The sequence below is a fragment of the Nansenia antarctica genome (genome assembly GCF_963989245.1).
Source record: "Nansenia antarctica genome assembly, chromosome: 7".
Classification (NCBI taxonomy): Eukaryota; Metazoa; Chordata; class Actinopteri; order Argentiniformes; family Microstomatidae; genus Nansenia; species Nansenia antarctica.
Genome location: NC_137677.1, coordinates 54,037,360 through 54,057,910, shown reverse-complemented (window position 1 = coordinate 54,057,910; position 20,551 = coordinate 54,037,360). Strand labels below are relative to the sequence as shown.

The 20,551-nt window shown below is 43.0% G+C and overlaps 1 protein-coding gene across 3 annotated transcripts in view; it reads right to left on the bottom strand.

The window, feature by feature from the left end:
- Positions 1–8,657: 8,657 nt before the first annotated feature.
- LOC308161746 (dedicator of cytokinesis protein 9) overlaps positions 8,658–20,551 on the bottom strand; it is a gene marked incomplete at its 5' end in the record, with an annotated part of 60,504 nt that continues 48,610 nt past the window's right edge. Inside the window, 18 exons of one of the 3 annotated variants that reach the window (XM_080535808.1) lie at positions 8,658–9,811; positions 10,093–10,231; positions 10,344–10,444; positions 10,585–10,775; positions 12,324–12,534; positions 12,647–12,793; positions 13,415–13,444; positions 14,234–14,347; positions 14,500–14,622; positions 15,344–15,450; positions 15,719–15,776; positions 15,954–16,169; positions 17,201–17,314; positions 17,455–17,637; positions 17,743–17,880; positions 18,064–18,179; positions 18,991–19,058; positions 20,398–20,445. In XM_080535808.1, the coding sequence (XP_080391934.1) occupies positions 9,683–9,811; positions 10,093–10,231; positions 10,344–10,444; positions 10,585–10,775; positions 12,324–12,534; positions 12,647–12,793; positions 13,415–13,444; positions 14,234–14,347; positions 14,500–14,622; positions 15,344–15,450; positions 15,719–15,776; positions 15,954–16,169; positions 17,201–17,314; positions 17,455–17,637; positions 17,743–17,880; positions 18,064–18,179; positions 18,991–19,058; positions 20,398–20,445 (2,233 nt within the window). In that variant the 3' untranslated portion in view covers positions 8,658–9,682. Of the gene's footprint in view, positions 9,812–10,092; positions 10,232–10,343; positions 10,445–10,584; positions 10,776–12,323; positions 12,535–12,646; positions 12,794–13,414; positions 13,445–14,233; positions 14,348–14,499; positions 14,623–15,343; positions 15,451–15,718; positions 15,777–15,953; positions 16,170–17,200; positions 17,315–17,454; positions 17,638–17,742; positions 17,881–18,063; positions 18,180–18,990; positions 19,128–20,397; positions 20,446–20,551 lie in introns of all 3 variants that reach the window. The other 2 variants (XM_080535807.1, XM_080535806.1) reach the window with 2 other exon arrangements.

Sequence of the window (20,551 nt, the reverse complement as noted above, 5' to 3'; positions counted from 1 at the left end):
CATGAGCTAATAATCAAATCAAAACTAAAACAACTTTAAGACTGATGATTCAAGGCTTGTTATTGTACTGTATGAACAAAATGAAACAGGATATCACAGGTAGAAGTGCAGAGAAATAAGAATTGTATTTAAAAGAAAAGCATTACAGAACATTTCTGGTAAAAGCTTCATATTACTTCCACAGTAGGCCTTGTCTCTGGATCGCTTTGGCAAGAAGGAGTAACATCATCTTTACAAGATAGATATCTTGCAAGATAAGCAAGACATATTGCACTCCTTTTCTTATATACAAGAATAAACTGCTTGTAATATAGGTTTGCAATGGCTTTAATTCTACAAAAATATGAATACATTTACATGAGGTTGAATGCTAACATTTTCATAGGAGGCTCTTTTTCAAAGAAGTTGCAGCTTTGTAGAAATATAACAAGTCTTCATGTACAGAGATGAACGCCGATGTACGCAGCATATATTGTTTGTCAAGACATCAATATGAGACTTATCAAAGTGGAATACTGTACATACAAAATCATGTTAAAAGTTCAGAGAACTTATCAAAACAAACAGATAGAAATGAAACAACAGTAGGCTGATGGGGCGGGGGGCTTAAGTGATGAGATAAAGACATGCACATGTTTGTTGCTTTAATAAGTATCCCTACAGGGACGTCTCCACAGGAAACACTACACGACAAGCCTGGTCAGACACAGGCCAGGGTGGAGGCTACATGAGAACCTCCGTCAGACAGTCCAAGGTGCAGGATATACAAGTCGTGCTTCAGTCACAAGGTACTGTATTACGAGCACAATATTTCCCCTTCTTCCCCTCCCCTCTCACTGGACTCTATACAACAATGAAACAGAAAAGAGCATAGTTCTGGGACATGGCTTTTAGGTCAAGCAAGAGAGGGATAGAGGAGGTTCAAGTCATCAATATAGTCTCAGTTTAGCTCTGTCTTTGTCAGAGCTGACCTGATGATAAGGAGGAGAGAAGACAAACAGGAGTGGGGATGTTGGCATTCTCAGGTGTTGAGGTCAGGGGTCACACATCCCAGTTGGTCTCACACCACAGAGGAGGAGCTGGGGATGCCCTGGATGCTGGCACGGGTGGGCGTGCCACTGATGGCATTGAAGATCTGCAACGAGTCTGGAAGAACGCTCTTTATGCCATCTTCTACTGGACTGATCTGGAGACATGAAGGGAGATCACAGTGATGTTAGAGGATAGACTACCTACTTTAGACAACGTAATAGGGATCATCAAAGGTAATTAGTCTGTGTTAAAGTTGTTTTACCATCCAATCTGCTCATGACAGCACAAAGGAAAAACAAGAGGGAAAAATGTTTCTGTATAACAAACAAATTATTATAATGCCCTAACTGTTAAGTTCATAGTGCTGAGTGCTCGTAGACAAATATAGCATACATTGAAAATGTATTGATTACTACAATGTTTATTTGTACCACTGAACATGGTAAATGGCTTGTTCTGACGTCATCCTACAAAGAGCTAAGATCCTCATTAACATGTGCTTTTCCCAGACATCCAAAGAGAGTTACACAGTATAGGAACCGCTCGGTCAACCTCTAAGGCTTTTGAGGTAACACATTATCAGGAACTGATAAAAGATAAAAGATAATGATTGTACTTTGGGATCTTTCATACCATAAAACAATAAAACTGGAATAATTAGGATTAACAAGGATCCTTGACAAAGAGCTGACGTGTTAAAAAACGAATATGTTCGTTTTACAGAAGCCCTGTGTTGACTGGTGTGTATTATATATTGTCTGCTCCAAGGTGTGGCCCCATGGATTATACACTGAACCAAAATAAAATATAAACGCAACACTTTTGTTTTTGCTCCAATTTTTCACGAGTTGAAATCAAAGACCTAATCATTTTTCTATGTACACAAAAGGCCTATTTCTCTCAAATTGTGTTAACAAAATTGTTTAAATCTGTGTTAGTGAGCACTTCTCCTTTGCCGAGATAATCCATCCACCTGACAGGTGTGGCATATCCAGTTTTGAGGGAGCGAGCAATTGGTAGGAATGTCCTCCAGAGCTGTTGCTGGTGAATTGAATGTTCAATAAGCCGTCTCCAAAGGCGTTTCTGAGAACGCTAACCGTGCTAACCATGCTTACCCCAGGAGGATGAGGAGGGCAGCTGGGCCGAGGTTGGCACACACACACCTCTCTCTGTCTCTGATCACCTGACACACACACACACACACACACACACACACACACACACACAGAAACCAATGTCTCCACAGACCTCAGTCAGACAACTTCCGCCTTGCCAACGAGCTCAACAAGTTCTACTGCAGGTTTGAGAAAGAGAGGTTCTCTCCAGCCCTCCCCCACCATCCCCCCAACCACCTCAGAATCCCCGGAAGGCTGCTGGACCGGATTCTGTCTCACCCGCCATCTTGAAGCACTGTGCTGACCAGCTGTCCCCGGTGTTTACCAACATCTTCAACACCTCACTGGAACTGTGCCATGTACCAGCTTGCTTCAAGACCTCTATCATTATCTGTCAGAACCAGTTCCTTCAAGTCCCTCTCATCCATAGGGAAGCATTTACATGTTGTGGTGTATCCCAACATGACCTAGGCTTACATAATCATAATAAAGACAGATTTAAATGCACATTTGTGCCACATAATTCTTTTAAAGCCACAATGGCATGCTATACTAAGCCATAATACAGAGGAAAGAAATGGTGCCTGTGTAATACAGTCAAACATATACAGCTATATACACAGCAGTATATATACACAGCTACAGATATTAAAGGTACATTAAAACATTTGTTTTGTGTCCAAGAGCCACGTAGTTTGATAGCAAGGAACAGAACTGATTCTCAGATAAGAGCACCACCAAGTAGCTGGTTGGTTATCTCTAAGTGCAAACTCCAGCATTTAATAGCTAGTGATCTGGAGATAAGCTCCGCAGATAAACTCAGCATAACTACATAGCACTGATAGCACATCAGTTTCAATGTTTTAAAAAGGCAGGTAATACAGAGGAGCACCACAAGTCTCAATCTCTGCACTAACAAGTAACACGTTATACTAGCACAGCTTGGAGTTCAATCAAAGTACATTCCTGTCATTTGCTCATCTAGAGTGTAGCAGCAATTGAGAACCAATCTAAGCAGTAGAGAGCACCAGACTGTCACCTCATTGAAATGGACGTCCTGCATCAAAGTCAAAGTCAAAGTCAAAGTCAAAGTCAGCTTTATTGTCAATCCAATATATGTACAGACATACAGAGGGCTGAAATTGTGTTTCCCTCTCATCCATGGTGCATAGCAAACAAAAACAATAGATAATTAACAATATAATACGACAAGATTAAAAATAACAATATATACAAAAAATACTAGATAAAAGATTTGAAATGTGCGGTACAATGTACAGGGGTGGAATACAATATGAACAATGACAATAGTGGTAATTGGCTCAGTATAATAGAGTAAAGTGGCTAAAGTACGTAATTGTATGTATGTACAGGTATGCTTGTATGTATGTATGCATGAAGTGAGTGGGCAGTAGGGGCAGAGAAGGGGGGGGGGCAGTCTCCTCCCTGACGGCAGGAGACTGAAGAAGCCGGGGAAGAAGCCGGGGTGTTGACTCAATAAGAATTGGTGTCTTGTTATCTTTATCTAACCAAGTCTCAGTTATAAATAAAAAATCTAGTTCATAGGCGCTAATCAAATCGTTGATTAAGAGAGACTTATTAGCTAAGGATCTGGCATTGAAAAGTGCTAGCTTGAGTGGTTTTGTGTTTGGTCTCTGTGTGTGGCAGGGCTGTGTGTGGCAGGGTACAGAGATTACATTTGAGGGCTGTATAAAACATTCTGACTTGCGATTAACTGAGCATTTTTTCAGCCAGCTGTGATGAGTTTGGAGGGCCCTTTACTGTAGGCTGTGATGAGTCGCGGGACTGTAGGGAGACCTGGAGTTTATCCACTGTGAACAATTCAGTTGGCTGTGCTGAGTCTGAAGAATCCGGTGTTGTAGGCCTTTCAAATGGCTCAAGAGCATCAAGGGAATGGGGAGCAGAGTTTATGAGGTTGAAGAGTATGTTGTTCGTTGGTATTCTCCCGATCTGTTTAAGTGGAGACCGTCTCTTTCTCTGCCTCCAGAATATGTTCCAGTGGTCAATACATTTCAGCCTTTTAAGTTTGCACGCTCCAGAGAGACAAGTGTTAAAGCTTAGGAGCCGGTTGAAGTCGAAGTTACCCACGTCAACAGTGGGTAGTGGTCCACAGACGAATGTTTCAATCTTAAGCTTGTCAAGTCTATTGAAAAGTTCCATAACATCACGTCTCAAGTCTAGTGAGCCCATTTTACGTGAATCGGTTTGTCCCACGTGTAATATGAGACACTTTGTGTCTGGACTTTTAGACAGTATCTCTTCCAAATCTTTTGTCATTTCTGAGATCGTTAGGTTAGGAAGAGAGTGGATATGTAATTTTTTACCTCTTAAGTTTCCGATCACCGAGTCTCCAATCAACAAAGTATCTTTTGGAGGTGAGGTCTGTTTCATCCTCTGCATATCACACAGAGAAGCAAAGGAAGGAGGGGGTGCCCTTGAGCTCATGTCTGCGGGCCAGGGAGTCACCGAGGGGGGCCAGGGAGTCACCGAGGGGGGCCAGGGAGTCACCGGGGGGGGCTGGGGAGTCACCGAGGGGGGCCAGGGAGTCACCGAGGGGGCCAGGGAGTCACCGGGGGGGGCTGGGGAGTCACCGAGGGGGGCCAGGGAGTCACCGAGGGGGGCCAGGGAGTCACCGGGGGGGGCTGGGGAGTCACCGGGGGGGGCTGGGGAGTCACCGGGGGGGGGCTGGGGAGTCACCGAGGGGGGCTGGGGAGTCACCAGGGGGGGCTGGGGAGTCACCGGGGGGGGGCTGGGGAGTCACCGAGGGGGGCTGGGGAGTCACCAGGGGGGGCTGGGGAGTCACCGGGGGGGGCTGGGGAGTCACCGGGGGGGGCTGGGGAGTCACCGGGGGGGGCCAGGGAGTCACCGAGGGGGGCTGGGGAGTCACGTGATTCCCCGGGCCAGGGAGTCACCGAGGGGGGGGCTGGGGAGTCACGTGATTCCCAGGCTCTTGCGGCCTCGGAAGCCTTGGCTTGACTCTGGTGTTCTTATCTCGGGCCTTTGGAGTCATGCCAGCTCTTGTTCCATGTGCTTTGACCGGCGCCTCTGACGCTTATCTCTACATTATTCAGTCATGCAAGCCCAAGGCTCGGGCCTATCTGTTGCTAATAATGCTAACAATGCTAATGAGGACTTCAGTTGGCTGCTTTTCAGTAGTTTCACCGGGGGATAATTCAATTCTGTCCAATGCATTTTGCAGCTGTCAGCTGCCTCGTTAACATTGGGAAGTGTGAATTTTGATTTAAATCCTCTTCGATTGATTGATTGATTGATTGAAAACTTTATTAGAAGATTTGCAGAAGTAGGTACATGAAAGTACATATTACATACAAGGTCAACTAACAGGATAAAAACCCAAGAAAGCCACTGGCTTATTTCAATTGGGGTCCTTGATTCTCAATTCATCGTTACATGTAAGACAGACAGAAAAACTAGTACTATCTACAAGATAATACAGACAAATAACTATTACTATCTACAAGATAAACATACATCCATCATGGGAAGAACAATACAACAAAACATAAGGTATGTACAGCGGGTAGGACAGGTGGGGACATACACCACAGGTGGGGGCGGGGGACAAAACACAAAGTATGTACAGTGGGTAGTTCAGGTCTTTTAATCTGATTTTTGTTTTAGAGGGTCCAGTTACGGATTGCAGCCTCCTGTAAATGTTTTTTGAGAGTGGTTTTGAAGGTGGGCAGTGTTTTACACTCCTTTAAGATTATAGGAAGGGCGTTCCACATCTTTACTGCATAGTTTGTAAACGAGTTTAAACCCTTGTTTGTGGTGCAACGCGGTTGAACGTGGTTCGTGGAGCTTCCTCTGGTGTTGTAAGTGTGGACGTTGTTCACTTTTTGGAAGTATGTTGACAGGTACTTGGGTGTCTTTGTGGTGTAGCGTATCTTGAAGACTAGGCCCAGTGCAAGCTGCTGCACTCTGTCAACTACTCGTAGCCAATCAAGGCTCAAAAAATGAGCAGCGGTTAGATGTGTCCTAGGGTTGAGGCCTAGCAGAAGCCTAACCAGTTTATTTTGGGCTGTCTGGAGTCTTGTTTTATGGGCCTTTGTGGTTCTATAGTACCATGATGTTACGGCATAGTCGAAGTGACATTGAATGAGAGCTCCTGATAGGGTCCTCAGTGTGTTTTTACTGACAAGTGAGGATATCCTGTACAAGAATCTAGTTTTATGGTTCACTTTTTTGATTACTTTTGCTGCCATTTTATCTCCGGAAAGATTTGCCTCTAAGATGGAGCCCAGGTATGTAATATCCTCTTTTCTTGTGATATTAATGTTACCCACTTTTATTTTAAAATGTTCAGCCTTTCTGAGTTTAGATGGGGATCCGTATAGGATGGTTTCAGTTTTACCTAGATGTATTGATAGTTTATTGTCAGCTAGCCAGATGCAGATTCTACTCAGTTCAGTGCTTAGCGCTTTTTCCACCTGCAATATGTCCCTGTCAGAGACCAGCAGAGCCGAGTCATCCGCGAACAGGAACAAATTGCAATTACATGCTGATGACATGTCATTCACATATATTAGGAACAGTAAAGGTCCCAATATGCTTCCTTGTGGAACGCCGCAGGTCACTGGGAGGGGGGGGGACAGTGTTCCGTTCACACTAACCACCTGTTCCCTCCCCTCTAAGTAGGATTGCATCCAGCTCACCGATGTTCTATCGAACCCAATTGCTTTCAGTTTATCTAACAATATGTGGTGATCTACTGTGTCGAAGGCCTTCTGGAGGTCCAGCATGACCATGCCGCAGTACTTGCCCGAGTCCACCTCATGGTTGATGTGGTCGTTCAAATAGAGGAGGCATGTGTCAGTGGAATGGGATGTTCTGAATCCTGATTGAAATTCATACATCAGCTTTTTTTCGGTAAGGTACCTATCGACCTGTTCATAAACTATTTTTTCCATAAGTTTCGAGATGGAATTAAGAATAGAAACAGGTCGGTAGTTGCCTGGGTCTAATTTGCTTCCTTTTTTATACAGTGGGGTTACCCTTGCTATTTTAAAGTCAAGGGGGACGTGTCCCTGTTTGATGGAGAGGTTTATTATGTGGGTGATGATTGGGGTAATGGAGGCAGCTGAGTCTTTTAGAAATCTGGCTGGAATATTGTCATGGCCCGTGGCCTTTTCTGAGTGTAGAGCGCCTAGCTTTTTAAACACCTCATCGTTTGACACCATGGAGAGTTTAAAATCATCATTGCGTACACCCAGTTTATTGTAGAACGCACGGATGTGCTCTACACCATAACGCCCTGAGTGGGGTGGTAGATTGTTAACTAATTTAGTGGCTATGGTTGTAAAGAAAGTGTTTAAGCACTTAGCCACATCCAGCTTGTCTGTAAGGAGAGAATCACCAGATTTTATGCTGATGTTTGTAGACCTGGTTTTGAGTTTTTGACTGCAACCTAGTTGGCTATTAAGTAGCTTCCAAAGGTCACGTGGTTTGTTTAAGTTTTCTTCGATTTTGTTATCGAGGTATTCTTTCTTAGCAGGCTTGTGTGGGTGGAGAACCATTAGCGTAGCGATTCTCAAGTGCGGAGAGTCTGCTCTGGAGAGTATATTCCAATAAATCGACAGAGATCCACAGAACTTTTACAGATAGCTGGCATGGTAGGCATAAAATAAGGGGAAAAACGGCAGAAAACAATAAAATAAAATAAAAGCAAAGAAAGCAATTGGGGGGGGGGGGGGTGAGCAAGAAACACGTCTACCATCCTTTAACATCCGGAAGCAGACAGACACACTTAATACTGCGTGCTATGTGTGGTTTAATCAGTGTTGATATTGTTTAACGGTAATTGCCAATCGGTAATAGCAGGGCGTGTTCTATTGGTGTCGGATACCGCTTGTTAAGTCGTGACGTGTTTCCGGGTCCAACGTTGGCTGAGGCGCTGTCTTCGAAATGCCGAAAAAATAATAATAAATAATTATATTTATAAATAGCGCTTTTCCGAGGCTCAAATACCCTGACAATATGGAGAAAACGGGAAAGTGCTGTGTCCCTTGTTGTATGAATAGATCCGAGTCTAAAAAACGATTAAACTGTCATTCTACCTCTGTAGTTCACAGGTACTCTGGTGCGGGGAATTTCTGGTTTGGACTCGGAAATGGCTAAACGTCACTTTGTCAGACTTAACAAGCGGATACCAGCTTTGATCTGTGACGTTGCCTAACAACGCCTGACAACAAGACAAGGGAGCCTATCCGTGGGAGTCCATCGAGGAAGGCCTGACTGTGTCCTGGTTTATAGTGTCTTGTGTGGGAATACGTGGGGTAGTTGGAAGTGTCAGCTGTGTCTGACTATGAGCTACAAATCAAAACTAAAACAACTTTAAGACTGATTCAAGGCTTGTTATTGTACTGTATGAACAAAATGAAACAGGATATCACAGGTAGAAGTGCAGAGAAATAAGCACATTTTATTTAAAAGAAAAGCATTATGGAACATTTCTGTTTACAGCAGAACAGTGACTTTCTGTTAAATAAAAATAAAAAACCCCATTGCTTCCCAAATATAAAATGATTTCATTAACATTTGAATGAACACTAAAATGGTAAAAGCTTCATATTACTTCCACAGTAGGCCTTGTCTCTGGTTCCACACCTCATCGCTTTGGCAAGAAGGATGAACATCATCTTTACAGTGTATGAGCCCCCACACAGCAAGATATCTTGCAAAAAGACACATATTGCACTCCTTTTCTTATATACAAGAATAAACAGCTTGGAATACTTTTGCAATGGCTTTAATTATCTAAAAATTCTCATTCTAAGACATTTACGTGATTAAGGTTGAATGCTTACATTTTCATAGGAGGCTCTTTTTCAAAGAAGTTGCAGCTTTGTAGAAATATAACAAGTCTTCATGTACAGAGATGAACGCCGATGTACGCAGCATATATTGTTTGTCAAGACATCAATATGAGATTTATCAAAGTGGAATACTGTACATACAAAATCACGTTAAGAGTTCAGAGTGTACAACTTATCAAAACAAACAGATACAAATGAAACAACAGTAGGCTGATGGGGCAGGGGGGCTTAATTCATGAGATAAAGACATGCACATGTTTGTTGCTATAATAAGTATCCCTACAGGGACGTCTCCACAGGAAACACTACACGACAAGCCTGGTCAGACACAGGCCAGGGTGGAGGCTACATGAGAACCTCCGTCAGACAGTCCAAGGTGCAGGATAAGTCATGCCTCAGTCATAAGGTACTGTACTACCAGCACCATATTTCCCTCACCTTCCCCTCGCCTCCCCTCCAACTGGACTGTATACAACAGTGAAACAGAAAAGAGCATAGTTCTGTGACATGGCTTATAGTAGGTCAACCAAGTGAGAGAGGAGATTCAAGTCATCAATATTGTCTCAGTTCTGTCTTTGTCAGAGCTGACCTGATGATAAGGAGGAGAGAAGTCAAACAGGAGTGGGGATGTTGGCATTCTCAGGTGTTGAGGTCAGGGGTCACGCATCCCAGTTGCTCTCACACCACAGAGGAGGAGCTGGGGATGCCCTGGATGCTGGCGCTGGTGGGCGTGCCGCTGATGGCATTGAAGATCTGCAACGAGTCTGGAAGAACGCTCTTTATGCCATCTACTTCTACTGGACTGATCTGGAGACATGAAGGGAGATCACAGTGATGTTAGAGGATAGACTATCTACCTTAGACAACGTAATAGGGATCATCAAAGGTAATTAGTCTGTGTTGTTTTACCATCCAATCTGCTCATGTCAGCACAAAGGAAAAAACAAGAGGGAAATTATTTTTAGCAATATCACAAACAAGTTATTACAATGCCCTAACTGTTAAGATCATAGTGCTTCTAGACAAATATAGCATATCGAAAAAATGTACTGATTACTACAATGTTTGACAAGCTTGCCGGTTCTTACTGGCTCGTGCATGATGGCGGAGAGTTCTCGGGCCAGGTCTCTGTAGCTGGCCTTCATTTCGTCATGATACTCCTGCTGATCCTCTTTGATGAGCCGCTCGTTGATGCCCAGACCATGGCCACATGCCTCCACAAACTGCCTGCTCGGAGATGGGCAGGGGCATACATTGTGTTCAGGGGATTTATGATGATTCAGTGGAGAGGAATTATATTGTGATTTTGACTGGAAATCGATGAGCAGTGAGAACACACCTGAAGACCTCTTTAAGCTGTTTGACCTTGTTGTCAGGATACTTCTTGGTGCTGGTATCATCTAGGAACGCTCTGGCATACGCAAGTGGACCAGCGTTTACCTGAAGGTGACAACAGAACTCATAGTCAGATGGTGATGCTGTTGAGATTTGTTTACTGTATACTTATTGGATGACAGAGGGTAGGTGTGTGTGTGTGTGTGTGTGTGTGTGTGTGTGTGTGAGAGGACAGAGGTCAGCACCTGGACACTGATGCTGCCCTGTAGTTTGAGCTGTAGGCGGATCATGTCCACTTCACTAGTGGAACACAGCAGTCTCAGCTCTGCCACCCTCTTGCTCATCTCATTGATGGCCACCTCTATGGGGTTCATGTCTGTGTGGTGTTGGTACATCACTGCAATGCGCTTCTTCACATAAGGGAAACAGTGTGTAGCTGAGAGAGAGAGAGAGAGAGAGAGAGAGAGAGAGAGAGAGAGAGAGAGAGAGAGAGAGAGAGAGAGAGAGAGGCATAGGGAGAGTGGGAGAATAATGAACATGGTAAACAACTTTTTCGGACATCATCCTACGAAGAGCTAAGATCCTCATTAACATGTACTTTTCCCAGACATCCAAAGAGAGTTACACAGTATAGGACCCGCTCTGTCATCCTCTATGGTTTTGGAGGTAACACATTATCAGGAACTGAAAGATAAAAGATAATGATTGTACTTTGGGATCTTTCATACCATTTCATACCATGACAAAGAGCTGACGTGTTAAAAAACGAATCGGATTTTTTCCATTTATACAGAATCCTTCCTAAAAGCGACAGAAGTTTGACATCCATATGCCCATGTGAGCAGCCCTGTGCTGACCGGTGTGTATCATCTCTTGTCTGCTCCAAGGTGTGCCCCCATGGATTATATATAGATAGCCAGAGGAAATGAGATTAGATTACATTTTATTGTCATTGCACAGAGTACAAGACCTGACACAACAAAATGTAGTTTGGCATCTAACCAGTGCAAATAGTAGCATAGTGTAAAAGATATGACATGTAGACAGTGCATGGTATTACAGAACAAGGTATTACAGTGAGAATAAATAAATGAATATAAAGGTGAATATACATGCGATGAATATAAAATAGGATGTGAATTATGATATATGTACAGTATGATAAGTACAGAGCAGGGCAATAGGTCTTGAGGTATGTAACATATATGTAGATGTATAATTAGAGACCAATATACTAAATATAGTATGTGGAAACAAGGAGTAGTGCAAAAGCTAAATACTAAATATGGTATGTCCAAAATGAATGAATGGTCTTTATTGATATAGTACAGGTACCAAACAACGAAATTTGGGAGGGGGGGCTCCCCTGGTGCTAGGAAAGAAAAAAAACAAAAAAACAAGAAGGGAAAGGAGCTGGTTTACATAAATAAAGGCTATGTACACTATCCACTATACTATACTATACAAATAAAACACTGTGCTGTACTCTATGCTATGCTATACCTATTCTAACATTTCCTATTCTCTGAACCTTATGTACCCTAGGGTTGTCATATTGCACATAGTGTTATTGCACATTCATTTAAAGTGTCGCAGTTTGCAGGCTTGAAATGTACACATTTGTGCCTCAGCACTACACCTGATTTCAATCCAGCAGCTGCCATCAATCCGTCAAAAGCTCTATTGCACTACATGAAAGATACATTTTAGCCAGACACTAAATTATCTGCTAGGTCTATGTGATTGGGAAGGTATCTGATATTTGCCTCTCATCTCAATGTGTATCACAGGTGTGCTTCCTTAGTGTTAGTGAAGTGAGGTTATTGAGGTATCATACTTAATTACTGGGGCCAGACTTTATCTACATCCATGAAGATTAAAGTGGGAAAATATCTACTATCTAAACACATGTGTCTCCTCTATAGATGCTCTCTGACCACATAACCAATTTCCAGGTAATGAACTAAATTAATAGGACACCTACTTGTCAGGATGGTCCTGCGTTTGCACTGCTCCTCAACTCCTCCTTGCTTCTTGCCTGAGATGGTGAAGGGCATCTCAAACACAAAGCGCCGAATGTTGTGGCTCTTTTCAAAGTCTGTCTTCCTGTCCACCAGCTCCTTCTCCTCCAGGTACGGAGTCACATGGGTAACCTGGATGTAGGCGTACTTAGAGTCCAGGTCTTTAGGGTTGATCTGGATGGGATACATGCAGTAACACGAATGATAGATCAGAACCTGTATTACAAGGTCAAACTGGTTTCCACTAATGAAACATCAAGACTAAAGATGCAGGAAAGATTCTTACCCTCCCAGAGTCCTGAATCATCTTCACATTCTCTGGACCAAACTTGTCAGAGTACAGCTTGAGTAGCCTCTGAGATATCTCTGACAGGGGTGTGAATTTGGGTTCTTTGTAGATGTACTCCTTCCCATCTTCATCCTCAAAGAATCCCTGAGAGGAAGCCAAACACAAACAATGGTTTAAGTTACATAAAGTGTCAGAGAACTGAAAATCATAATATAGTGTAAACACAAATATTCCAGCCTGAAAATGTAGGTCTTTACGTAACAATGACAGTAAAAGCAATATGAGCACTTCAAACACAGAACAATAATAACAACACAGTAGGCTGAACACTAAGCCAATCTGACAGCTTGTCTGTGGACATCCTCCCAAAATACATACCCCTGGAATTGTCACTGTCAAAGCACAGAAACAACGAACAAACCGCACCACAAAGACTGGTCTAGGGTCAATGCTTACAGGACAAATAAAGTGATGGAAGTGTGGAGTTGGATTTAACACTGTCAATGGGTAAATTGTGTACATTATTTCTATTGCATTCAAAAACAATAAGAAAGTCGATTTAGCTGAATGGGAAAGTGTCCTCTCGACAATAGATACATTCACTTGTGGCCAAAGTAGAGGGCTGAAATGGATAAGCCAGGGAGAGGTAATGGAGAGCAGGGACATAACAGTAACACCTTAATACTGCACTAACAAGAGCACATCACAAGATTTAAGCTTTAATGCAGCACATTAACAGCATCATTTGCTTTCTCAGTGAATTACCTCAGTCTCAAAGTCAGTAAACTGGTACTGCTACAAGGTTGTGGAGCAGCAGAAAACAAAATCATAGTTATTTCAAGACTACTGTCCTCAGGCTACAAACTATGCACACCATTGCACTAGATACAGAGCATATTATCACCATGTCTAAGGGAACATGGTTCTGTGAAGGTTATCGCCTTAGACAAAAAGCACACTGTCAGAAGTGACCACTACAAACCCAGAGATTTGTTAACCCCAAAGTTAACATTGGACAATGAGAGCCAGATGTAAGAAGACAGATGAGAGCCAGGACTAAGAAGAGTTCAGTGTATTACAGCAAACATGCAAAAACAAAAGGGGCAGTGGTGAGTTTTTTTAAGCAGCACACTATGGCTGAAAAATGTAATGGATTACAGTAGCACACCACACATGAACGTAGGCCACTCAGAAAAGCTAGCAGAGCCTACTGCAGAACTTACCGCTGCCTTTAAAGAGGATAAAAAGCAGAAACAAAGTATTAGGATGGATAATAAATAGCCACGTGATGTGGTCATGCTTTTATCTATCCAAAATTCTCAGCAGCGTTCATGCTTGAATCAAGAACTCAAATATATGCTTATTTGCAAGTTTGAATGGATTGTGCCATCAGTGCCTTTTTCCTCCAGGGATTAATCATAAATGATACATTTGGAAATAGTATAATTAGTGCTAAGATACTGTTTTTAAAGAGTAGTATAGTATAGCGGGAGTGTGAAATAAACTTCCGTGGTCAACATTGCATTGACATGTGATGGTACTGCCTTGTCTGCCCTATAAAAGCATTCACAAACACTCGCTCACCTGGCCAAAGAAAGCCACTCTGAAGTAGGTGCCCAGCAACCTCTTGCCTGAGTGCATGACCTCTGTCACTTTGCTGTAGGCACGATGGAGGGTGTCATACAGGTGGGCCAGTTTCTGTGGAATTCAAACACATACACATTGATTGACCTTCAGTTTGGGCATAGCTTCGTTTCTATTGGGCGGCCTTCATTCATTCATTCATTCATTCATTTTAAACCCCCATAACATTGAGAGAGAAAGCAACAGAGGGTACAATGCTGCTGTACCTCAAAGTCCCTGCGCTTCTCATAGATGGGGATGATGAGTTTGTAAATGTCAGAGATGAGCTCATAGCGCTCAGCCTTCCACAGTCCATCTGCACACTCCTCCAACAGCTCCATCAGGACATCCTATGAGGAGAGGAAGGGAGAGCACCATTAAGTATCTAAGGCATCTTACGGTAATACAGAAGGATTTTCTCTCCACTACTTTATTATATAAAGGTTTGGGCAGATCAGTGTGACCCAACATGAACAGTTTGATAACGAGGCTAACATAATCATAATAAAGGCTAGATTTAAATGCATATTTGTGCCACATAATTCTTTTAAAGCCACAATGGCATGCTATACTAAGCCATATTGCAGAGGGAAGAAATGGTGTCTGTGTAATACAGTCAAACTTATACTTATACACAGCAGTATACCGTATATACACAGCTACAGATATTAAAGGTACATTAAAACATTTGTTTTGTGTCCAAGAGCCACGTAGTTTGATAGCAAGGAACAGAACTGATTCTCAGATAAGAGCACCACCAAGGAGCTGGTTGGTTATCTCTAAGTGCAAACTCCAGCATTTAACAGCTAGTGATCTGGAGATAAGCTCCGCAGATAAACTCAGCATAACTACATAGCACCGATAGCACATCAGTTTCAATGTTTTAAAAAGGCAGGTAATACAGAGGAGCACCACAAGTCTCAGTCTTTGCACTAACAAGTAACACATTATTTGAGCACTTACAGCTTAGAGTTCAATCAAAGTAAATTCCTGTAATTTGCTCATCTAGACTAGTGTAGGTTAGCTGCAATTGAGAACCAATCTAAGCAGTAGAGAGCACCAGACTGTCACCTCATTGAAATGGACGTCCTGCATCCCCACATCCTCCATCATAGACACCTCCTCGTCAATGTTGGGAGTGACCACTCGGAATGCTGAACAACCCTGCTTGAACATACCTGGAGCATACAGATACAACAGGACATGGGGACATTATGAACAAACACATAGAGAGAGACAGACAGAAATATCATCATTTCTGCATCCTCATTGACTGAGATGAAAGGTTAAACTACTAGAAAACGACATCTACCATTTATTTCATTATAATTACAGTGTGCTGACCCTCCATTAACTCTTTGTGACGTTCTCCTGTCTTGAAAACAGAAAATGGCACCATCGAGTGGCAATCAACAGCAACATCTCTACTGCAGAGGGTTAACGCACCTTTTCTCCGGAGATACTCAGCCACCAGTGCCGCCACATGTACATAACACATGGCTGCCTGCAAACAACGCAGATTCATTCTGTTAAATCACTGTGTTTTATAACCCCATTACAACACTGCATCACCCACCAAACATGAGTCTACCATTATCCATCCCTTGAATAATCACAGCTCCCAAAATAACATGAATCTTTTTGCCATAGACCCCGAGTCTAACCCAAGCCTAGTACAGACCTCTGACAGGTCTCCATTCTTCACGTGGATGCGGGCCATGCTGTCCAGCCAGGTCTTGCGTAGCTCGGGTGTGCTGGCGTAGGACTTGGCCAGGCTGTACTGCAGGTCCACCAGCATCTCTGGGTCTCTCTCGTGCTCCTTCATCTGAGCCGTCGCCATCAAAACCGTACGGATCCGCTTGGTTAGGTCCTTCACATCAGATGGGAAGGCTGTGTTCTGTGGAAAGAGGATACAGCATGAACAACAAAGAAGCAATCTTTCTTATTGTCATTTGTCATGTTATATATACATATACATTTTTGACTAAGCTAAGAGAAGAATCTCCCACTAGACTTGTAAGTGAATTTAATCTCACTTAATACTTTGCGCTATTGTATAGTTGTGTCGTTTAATCAGTGTTGCTATTATTTAGCGACTTGCCCATCGGTGAGTCAGTGTGAGCCAGTCGATTTCTACGTAAATAGTATACTCAATTGATTGAGTGCGATTGAAGCCTAATAGCGGGGCGTGTTCTATTGGTGTCGGCTATATAACCAGCTGTTCTGTCACCTCCCCTGTCAAACTTCACATTGTTGTTATCTATCGTCCCCCTGGTCAGCTTGGTCACTTCTTAGATGTCCTTCTCAGCTCCTTCCCTGATGACGGCACACCGCTCCCATTACTGGGTGACTTCTCTCATCTGGAGTTCTTGACCTTCTCCTCTACTTCGACCTTACCCTGTCCCACTCGTAAGGTGGGCAATCAGCTCGACCTGGTCTTCACTAGATCCTCCCATACCTCCAACCTTACAGTTACCCCTCTTCCAGTTTCTGATCTTTCCTCATCCTTTGACTCTCTCTGTCCACTGACTTGAAACCAGAACAATCCTCTCTACACGCTCCATGGCTATTTGAAACCCAACAAGCTTGTAGTTTAGAGTCCCAGGCATCTCTTCAGGTTACACCTTAACTGTCCCCCCTGAGACATCTACTTACCCTCTACCCCCCTGTGCTGTTAATCCAGTGTCATAATAAAAAATGTAAAAATTCTTCCTTCTTCTAGCACGACGACTACCAATGGCCCCAGGCCTGAGCATAGATTACTTTTTCCTGCAATGACTGGTGGATAGATTATTCACTTAATCAATCAAATGTATTTGTTGTAAGTCGCCTTGGATATAGGCGTCTGCTAAATGCCAAAAATGTAAATGTAAATGTAATGATATTTCACTTATAACTGAAAGGACAAGAGTGATAACAGGCTGGGACCTTGATAGTCTTGTCGCTGTTGGCACAGTTGTTGATGATGGACAGGGACTGCTGAAAGCGGGTTCCTCCAATCCCAATGACGTCAGCAATCAGCTGACTGACTGCGATAACCACCTGAGCGAAAGGATGGGAGAATCGCACTTAAACATCAAACAACTCCCATTACCAGTAACCAAAACAATCAAGATGAGAATTGCATAGAGAAATTCCTCTTTTATGAAGTACCAGGATGCTGAGGAGAGGCTCTTTCTCACCTGTAGGTGTGTGCGGACGAAGGACTTGCGTCCTGTGTAGTCAAAATTACTCTTCATAAGGAAATAGAGGAGGTGGGCGGCGTCACTGCGGATGGAGCTGAGCTTGGAGTTACAACACTTCAGGATCTCGTAGCAGAAGGACGCACACATGTCGGCACGGCCCTCGAAGAATGTGCAAGGGAACTGGAGGGAACGTGTGACGAGATGTGATGAGATACTGGGAACATGTAAGAGTGTGGAGATAAATCATATTTGCTGGGAAAGTCTTTAAACTGTTGTCATCCTTACTTTATAGATGAAGGTGCGCAGCGAGGTGAAGACCTGCCTGAGGGCGGTCTCTGATTGGTTGATCTGGAGGAAGCAGAGGTGGACCTCAAACACCTTTTTCATCAGCGGGTTGTGGCCATGGTCAGAACAGAGCTGGGTCTGCGGAGAAAGTGGTACGTAAAGTTAGCCTTTTATGAAGCCAGGGCAGTGAAACCAACAGACCACGTCATGTAAGATGTGGAAACGAAAAAAAAAAAAAAACACAGACACAAAAAAACAGTAACATCTAAGTCATGAGCAGGAGTAACTAGAGACGTGGGGATGCAGCGAGGGTACAGTTACCTTGAAGCCCATGATGAAGATGCTGAGAGTGTCCAGCACGGTCAGACACACCTCAGTGGCAATGTTGGCCTCCAGGAGGGACTGGTTCAGCACGTCAGCATCAGAGTGGCTGTAAGCTGCAGACGAAACACCACACGGCTGTAGCACTTTCACATCACCCCTGCACACTCGAACACTTCTCTGAGGTAAAGTAGGGTGCAAAAGCGCCCTCTAGGGATTAATCAGATCAGCTGTTATCATTAGTATCAAAGCAAACCATTACTTAAGAGGAGGGAAATCAAATTCGATGGAATTGAAAACAATGCATTTCATTTGAAATGGAATATCGGAGATTAAAGTATGAACATAATGAAATGGGTTACAAAGGAAACAGAAATGAATAGGACAGAAGGATCAGAGAGTTTAAAAGGCTCATTCTCAGCTAAAAATGGCATGCTCAACCAAATGAACAGAGCTGAAAATAGTCTGCAAGCTGCCTGTTGACCTGATACCTTCTTACCATGGTCTACAGATATTCCAAGAATACTTGAAATCTTTCTTACACTGAAAACACAAAGAAATTCACTTCATTAAGGGAATCACGTCACAGACTTACCCTATTTGAATCTCTTTTGCTTTCGGTGAAGACAGTTTTACGTTACAAACAGAAAACTATGACAGCCATACCCGCAACACATATCCAGTGATAAAGAGGAGAATACTCTCTAGGATAAAACCCCTTCACTTTTGTTCATTCAGACACCAAAACATCCATAGAGATGGGCTCTAGAATGCTTGATTCCGGGCTGGGTTTGACACACATGAAGCTTATGATGATGATGAGGAAGATGACGACGATGATGATGAAAAGCACGGGGAGGCTCACTACAGAGGGGGGGGGAAGAGGGGTCTCTGGTAGAGGTAGGTGTTGTATGTATAGACACTTACTGTGGTTAAAAGTGTATGAGTTATCCAGACTGCTGAGCTGCTGTAAGCGGGCATGCATCATTCCCGCCCTGTTACGGGACACAGGCAGAGTCTGAGACTTCCGCTCATGTGCTATGGGTCCCGCCCCATCCTGGCTCCTGATGAGGAAACGGGACACTGTTAGACCAGTGGCTAACTACCAGCAGAGCCAGGTTAGTCAAGCAGGTTAGAGTCTACGCTGAATAACTCTACTGGTTTCCAAATGGGAAAATATCGCCTGCTAGCCAGATTTGTTTCTGCTTTAGTCAACTATAACTTTGTCATAGTCTGGCATGACAGATCTGGCTTCCAGGCTTGTGAAAGTAGGGCTACAGAGAAAATTCAACACACCTAGAAATGAAAAAAAGGCCTATATTGGGTAAGATTGGAGCACATTTCAGCTAATTTGACACACTACACATTTCCACTGCTATCCTTCACCATTATGTATTTTGACATAATCTCCATAAAGTTTTGTTTCAGCATTGATAAACAAAAGTTACGAAGAGATTCAGCTTGTTCGGCATGCAATTAGATTGTCAGTACTCAAGCAGCATTATAGCAGTTTGTGGTAGCGAAAGCCATGCACATGACAATGACAAATTTTCCCAGCATTGAGCAGTGTTGAAAGCATGCTTTTAGTGTAGAAAAGATAGCTACACCTCTAGTCTTACCCAAGCAGGAGAGGGCAGGAGCCATGTTTTAATTGTACTATATTAAACTTGCCAGCATTTAGGTGAGTAGAGAAACAGAGAGAATGGGTGGTGGGTTAGAGAGAGAGTGGATACCCAAAGCTCATAGTGTTTCCAGGCCAGAACACTCCAGATAGAGTGTGTGTGTATACAGGCAAACATGAACGTATGGGTGGGGTTTATAGAGTATTCACATACTGTAGTGTTACAAGGGGGTTTTATCAAACGATATTTACATAACATGTTAACACATCTCAACAAACATCCCAACCACACATTAGCACTTTTTTTAGCCCTATCTGTAGAAGTATCCGTAACGTCATTGATGGTACCATGTGATTACTGTTGTTGTATTCTCTTTCATTAATATCTGGTTTACTAGAGAGGAATATGCATTGTCTTCAAAAAGAGCAACATTAAGCATTATCTTCATTGTATACATTTCATAACTAGCTGAGTAACACGTTGCAGGAGTTTGCTTTGGTGATGTCCCTAAAATAGCTAGAACAAGATTCCCATGGATGTTTGTAAAAGACAATATTTTCGCTCAGCACACAAACAGATTCACAGATCAAGTCAGGTGAAAATGAAAAGTATAAACAAGGTGAATGTCGTTAACTTTATTTACATTTATTTATCATATACTATATAAACTGGCTAAAAATAATGAAACTCTTTATATTTCTGACAACATTACCTTGCGATGTATCTCTTCCCCATGTATCTGAACTGATGGAGACACACTCTGGAAACAAAAGCAGTAGAGAAGTATTATTCATAACAGGTGGAGACGATTTAACATACCCAGTGCATAAAGAGCGCAGTGGTCTAGGAAATTAAACAATAACAAG